Raw genomic sequence first — 6,603 nt, 5'->3', positions numbered from 1 at the left:
TTTTCACCCAGTTAATGAATCATGCTATGACACGAGCTTGTTATTTGAAACAGCAATATTTTATTAGCAAGTTAGAAGGAGTATCATAATTGTTAGAGCATGAAATGATGTATAAAAGTTACCACTATTCACAATTCAAAGAACTTATTGTTCTTTGAATTGTTGTATTGTTGTTTAGCTCAGTTGGTAGAGCACCTGCCCCATGTGTTGAGGCTACAGTCCTTGCTGCAGGCAACCCCGGTTCAAATTCCACACCGAGCGGTCCTATCCTGCGTGTTATTCCCCTCTCTCTGCCTCCAGTTTCCTGTCTCTCTCTACTAACCTGTACATTAAAGGAAAAAAAAAAGCCCCAAAAAAATATACTTAAAAAAAAAAGAACTTATTTTTCACACAAGCAAAAAGTGTGCTTGTGTGTCTAGGCCCTCACAATCTGCGTGGTGACCACTGCTGCCGTGGCCGGCTGTCTGGCCCTGATCTTCTGCTCTCGATTCATCTGACACCACACGCACGGGTAGCACCAAGTTAACTCACAGCAGTCTTCGCAGCAGCCTCCCTGCAGGGAAGAGGGGAGACCAAGTGTCAGAAGAAGGTGAAAATGATAATGTCACATAGTTGAAAACACACAAAAAAATTGAGAAGTTGTGCTTTACAACACCAGTCAACTCTCACATTACACCTGGTTTTCCCAGTACATAAAATTTCAGTTACCATGACAATAATGAAGCACATTTAGAGGGTATTTGAATAAATCTAAATTTCCTTGTTCCCTCATTTGATTTGGCAAAAATTCCCAGAGCCCAAGTTGATGCCATCAGATGTCTTGTTTAGAACAACAAACAACCCAAAAACCCAAATATATTCTATATACTATAATATATAACAAGGAAATGAAAACCCCATGTTTGACTTTCACTTAATCAACTCATCGTTGCAGCTCTACATGTTGCATTAGCCTAAATTTCTTAAATGTAACAGCCTAATCAAACGGACAAAGCAGAAATGTTGGTTTATGTTATATTATTATGATAAATTATAGCAGGATTGTTTCAAGGATTCATACTTTAAGGCTGTTTATTGAATTCATCTTCAACTTCATGACATTCTCATTCAATGATGTTAAAATCTGCAACTTAGTTTTAGTAGAACTATGAAAATGAAAACACATTTTTACACATTTTATGTCGAAGGTGGAGTTAGCAAGACATTTTCTACTTTAATAGACACAATGTCAGTAAAACTTTGTTCTCGGCTGTGAGTCTTCTATACTGAGTTGAAGCAAATAGTGCACTGTTTTGTTTGGAAAGCAATAGTGTGAGTGTACTGTCACACACCTGCCTGTGTTAACATCAGTGTCTGTGTTTGAGAGTGTGTGTTCAAGAGACCACATGAAAACAGAATGAGCTGCTGAACTAACTCTCATCATGGTGAGGACAGATAATGCATGTCAGCTGTTCTTTAAGAGGGTTTCATGACAAGCTTGTGAAATATTAGGTAAATTGAGACTTGTTTGTTCCCTTTCTTGTTGTTTCTTGTTTTCTAGCTGTTAACAGTGATCCACATTGTGTTCCTTATTTGACTAGCATCACCACTTTTTTTGCATATGGCTTCCCAGAGTTTCAGTCGTTATATCGTTATATGACACGTGTTGTGATCAGCTTAAATAGTTTCATGAGTTTCAAACAACTTGATGGATCTGACTCTTTAAATATATGACCATCGTTTTATGATGAAACCTCAGGTAGTACTCAGTATTATCCTCGCAGAGGTGCGCATGCCACTTTCTCTTAGGAGAAAGTTTGCATCTCACCGCTGCTCTCAAGCATTTAAAATATTACACTGACTGACAAAATGAACAACCGCAACTCCTAATTTGTCCCAGTGTGATGCATATTCATTCAATTGTTGATGAGTTATTTACATCAGATCATCAATCTGATGTCAATAACCATAAATAATAAGACGCTTGCCAGATTTTACACCGGGAATCTACGCCCCCCCCCAAAAAACAAAAAGAGGTAGATCTGATCCTGAGATTACTTGTCTTCTCTTGTAGAGCATGAATAAAGACAGGTGTCATCAAACCTGTCCGTAAAGTCGTTAAATTAGTGGTTTTGTCAGTTGGCTCAGATTCTGCCACTTCTGTTCTGGCACTCATTGAAAAACATGTTGGGAGGGGGAGGGGGGGACCGGATTTCCCATGAAAACGACACTATGACAACCCACAACAGTGAGCTGTCAGCTGTTACTAACTGCATTTTAAGCAGTTTTTAATACAAGGATTTTCAAATTCATTGCTGATGTATTCCTTATTAATATGTTTGAAATATAACATAAAGCTTTGTTAATGTAAATGCCGCCATTGTTTTTTAAATGTGGTGAAATGTGACCCATCCTGACATCCCCACCCCCCACCCCCCTCCCCTCAAACAAGTCTTACATGGATGCCATGTTTCTCTCTAATGGAGGAGCGGAGAAGGCAGGACACCACACAGCAGACGTCCAGGAGCGGCATGCAGCAGCACCAGCCGTTTTTACTGGCCGTCTGACACTGCATGCAGGGGAAACAAAAGAGAGCGCAGCAACCTTGAGGGCAGAAGAGACACAAGAAACAAAAAGAAGATACAAAATGACTTTATTGTTTGGACATGACATTAAGATAAAGCAAGAGTTAAAAGTGTTCACATCTATCTCTCTCACATGATAACTTTCCAGAAGTGAGATTGACCCTTCTGTTTGAACTCAGCTGAAAGAAGAAGTTCTTGGATTTCACAAATGTTCATTTACTGCTCATGAGGAGCACGAGCTATCCTGTGAAAACTGCAAGGGCCAAACAGGATGCTGTTGGTTTCTATATGGAAAGTGATTCACAGTTGGGACTAATAGTCAGGAAATCTTCTGCTGCTTCAGTTTTTGAGCATTTCTTTCTTAAAGCTGCTTATATTCCTTATTTTTCTTATTGTCAACAAATCCCATCAAAAGCTATGTTCATCCAGACAGTACTTGTTAGTAGGATCACTCTTCACAGAATTTGTTGACAACATGAAAAATACTGAATGTCACTATCCTTCTCCTTAAAATCCGCCTCTCGAGAGTCTCTAAGTTGATACAAATGGTAAATGGACTGTACTTATATAGCACTTTTGTAGTCATTATGACCACTCATTCACACAAATTCATACACTGATAGTGTGATACTAAATTCCTGAAGAACCTCTAAGTTTCTTTTCCTCTCTGCTAGTATGCAAAACATCTTTTTTCCAAGAGCTGCTGACAAACTGTTGAACCGCCCCTGAACCTCTGAACTTCTACCAACACTAATTCACTCAAACTATCTCACACACCCTGGAACTAAGCACAGTATACTGTCGCACCATCAGTGCTGTCACTGTGCACAAATATTGCTTTTGTCATTGTAAGGCTCACTGTCCTTGGACTCTGTGTCAGTCCCAGAGTCAAACAAAGCATCACCCTCTGTTCCATCCAGTGGAATAACAACAAAGCTAGTGAATCTTTTAGGCTTCAGATCTGTGCTCATACTGTGTGTCTCTGCCACAGCTCAAAAAGACTTCCCATCTGTGCGCTTTTGCATATCGCTTCAACATCTGCTGCTATTTCAAACTAGTGTAGTGAACTAGTGTCCCAAAATACTTCTGACTGAAACTGAATCAGCACCCACCTGTGAATCCGGCTGAATGAATGAATGAATGAATGAATGCATGCATGTATGCATACATGCATACATGCACGCATACATGCATACATGCACACATACATGCATACATACATCTCCTTTTCTAATATAATGCTAAACAAATATAACCCTTATGTGATGATGACATGATGTTGTAAACAAAAACTGCTTCTTTTATACATGTAACACTAGTGACACATGCAAGGGGTACTTGATAAGGGAGCTGATGTAACCTCTCCCTCCTGTGATGGATGACCCAACGCCCTGTGTGGCTTGACCTTCAGCTATAAATGTAACACAAAGGGACTACGCCTTGAGTATTTTACAGTGATACCTTGAGTGGTTGATGTTAATAAAACCTTTGATGATTGATCGTCTCAGAGTCCTATGTCAGTAGTACATAGCATGTAACATATATACAGTATACACATAAATACGTCTGCAACTTTCTATAGTGGTCCCAGTAATATTTGTTGTAAAAGTGTACAGAAGTAGAATATCACAGGACATGGTTATGCTATGTATGAGTAATGAAAACCTTATAAAAGTAGCTGTCACAGCAATACTCTCCACTCATATCTTGGGATGTTGATTTGAAAGATTCAATTAAGTACAACTAATCTAATTATCTGTTAACATATGTTCTGTCAGTGTCAGAGCCTCTGTATGAGATGCTTCAGTCAGTAAATGAGTGTTTTAAAACTTATGTAAACCCACCCTGAGTGCATAATTTAAACTGTTGGTGCCAATCCATTTTGAACGAGCAACAGCCAACTGAGAAACTACAGCGCTGGGGCGGCTGACTATAGCACTGGGCTGGCTGACCAATGATATGGTCATGATGAGTGTGTGTGAGGTGTGTGTGATGATATTGTAGCAGCCTGGTGTCATCAGCTGATTTATTGAACAGTGAGCGGCTGTGCATCATGCATTTATCAACATATCAGTCCTACAGTATAAACAGTTGTGGATAACAGACACTGTAAGAATCACCCACATTCATTAACAGATCAGTACAGATGTTTTAACTACAGATGTTCAGATGCTATGAAGCCATGAACAGCACCTCTATTTTATATTGTGCTTTTCAAAAATCTGACTCTACACTCCTCGTGGTCCTCCCTCCTCTTACATATCTGTTTTTTTCAGTCTGAGTGGAAACATTCTGTTTCACACTGTGGGTGTGAGTGTTTTTTGTATTGACTCACATGTGCTCATATCGCTACAGCAGTCGCAAAGGCCAGTGCTCCATGCCGCTGGCTGTGCGGCGATAGTCGTCACCACCACCTGGGTTGGTTGCTGGAAGGTCATGTCTGGAGGATACAAAACAAAGTATATTATTACAACAATAAAAAATATCAGCACATATTGGACAGTATATACCAATACATATATATTTGGGATAGGCCATTATCAGCCAATCAAAAATCAATTGATCAGACTCTACTTCATACACAGGAAATGCTGGATTATGAACTTTATGGCATTTTCCATTATTTGTACAGTAATGTGATAAAGTATCTTGATCTATGCTGGCATTTCATTTGACTTACCAACAACAACAACAACAACAACAACAACAACACACTTTCTTCACTGGTTGTTTTTCATTTATCAATCTTAAGTCAATTTTACAAGAAGACCATAAACTTACCATAAACTTCACAGCAATTTAAGCCATGTGGAGTTCCTCATAATGTTTTTTTATTCCATAGAAATCAGAAGTCATAGTGCGCGAGGGTGTAGCTGCACAAACCGCTAAACTATAAGGTTAACTATTTACTGACTGACTATGTTCAACTTTAAAATGACACATTTAAATGAAGCATTTTTAGTCCTTTTTTTCTCAACAGGCTTTTCAGGTTTAACATATCTTACTAAAAAATGAAGGGATTTTGCATGTTTTATGAGTTGGGGAAAACACATGGTCGTGATAAGAGGAACAGGTAACTTCTACTATGAGAACTGCTCTCTAAAATATAGTTGAAACAGACAATTTATCAAATGTATTTATTAGCTATACAGTGCAAACGGCTTATTAATGTTATATGTGGTTATAAGGTGGTTAAGGTGGTTAAGGTGGTTGACCACTGTCTGCTCTGAAAGTAGGACACGACTCTCACTGCATACTTATTTGTTCTACTTTACGCTAGGCTATTTTATCACCTGCTGTCCATGCAATAAAAAAGTTTAGTGAAATAAATTTTAAAAATATCGAGCTGAAATAAAATAATCCTCCCGCATGCATTATTATTGTAGCCCCCTACAGGTTTGAATACCATTTAAATACTACAAATGATCCTATTTAAGACGCTAATAAGTTGTCTTACCTTTTCTGTGCTCGCTGCAGCTCAACGTATTACTACGTATGTGATGTTTCGTTTCATGGGAAATACAGCCCAACACCCCTCCCCCCTGACTGTTCTGTTGAAATGTCTACTCCTTGATTGATGACGAACATGAAAAATAACCCTTTATATGAAGGAAAATGTGTTAATTCAATCAATTTTAACCCACAATTAGCCTACACAGCTGGAAATCAATCACTCACTCAATCAATCAATCACTCAATCAATCAATCAATCTTCATTTGTATAGCGCCCATCTTTATATTAATAGCAGGTATGACAGACACAATGTCTCATTTACAGCTCTTTATTGTAGTAAATTATTAAACTATTAAGTGTCTTCTCAAACATGTGCCCAAATACAAGTTATAAAACTACATGCAGGCTTTTCATACACCTACATCACTTACAACAGGGCAACAGGCTCTTGTTACCTGGGCACAATGTGTATGTTACTGTTATGACCTCGCCGTTATTCTACAGTAATGCAAATATTCCCACAAAGTGAAAGCTGTCCCTTCCTCGCAGAGCTGCTGCATACTCGCGCAGTGATGTGACCGCAGC

The 6,603-nt window shown here is 38.7% G+C and overlaps 1 protein-coding gene across 1 annotated transcript; it reads right to left on the bottom strand.

Moving 5' to 3' along the window:
• Window positions 1–415: 415 nt before the first annotated feature.
• LOC128383838 (cornifelin-like) lies at window positions 416–6,040 on the bottom strand. Its single transcript, XM_053343427.1, has 4 exons — window positions 6,022–6,040; window positions 4,900–5,004; window positions 2,438–2,583; window positions 416–553 (listed from the first exon to the last, which is right to left on the bottom strand). Exons 2-4 carry the CDS (start codon window positions 5,000–5,002, stop codon window positions 416–418), a joined length of 387 nt encoding a protein of 128 aa, XP_053199402.1. The 5' UTR covers window positions 5,003–5,004; window positions 6,022–6,040.
• Between the last annotated feature and the right edge of the window lie 563 nt (window positions 6,041–6,603).

This window comes from Scomber japonicus, chromosome 22 (genome assembly GCF_027409825.1).
Source record: "Scomber japonicus isolate fScoJap1 chromosome 22, fScoJap1.pri, whole genome shotgun sequence".
In the NCBI taxonomy this organism is placed as follows: domain Eukaryota; kingdom Metazoa; phylum Chordata; class Actinopteri; order Scombriformes; family Scombridae; genus Scomber; species Scomber japonicus.
The sequence above is the reverse complement of the archived record's forward strand: the minus strand, read 5'-3'. Positions and strand labels throughout refer to the sequence as shown.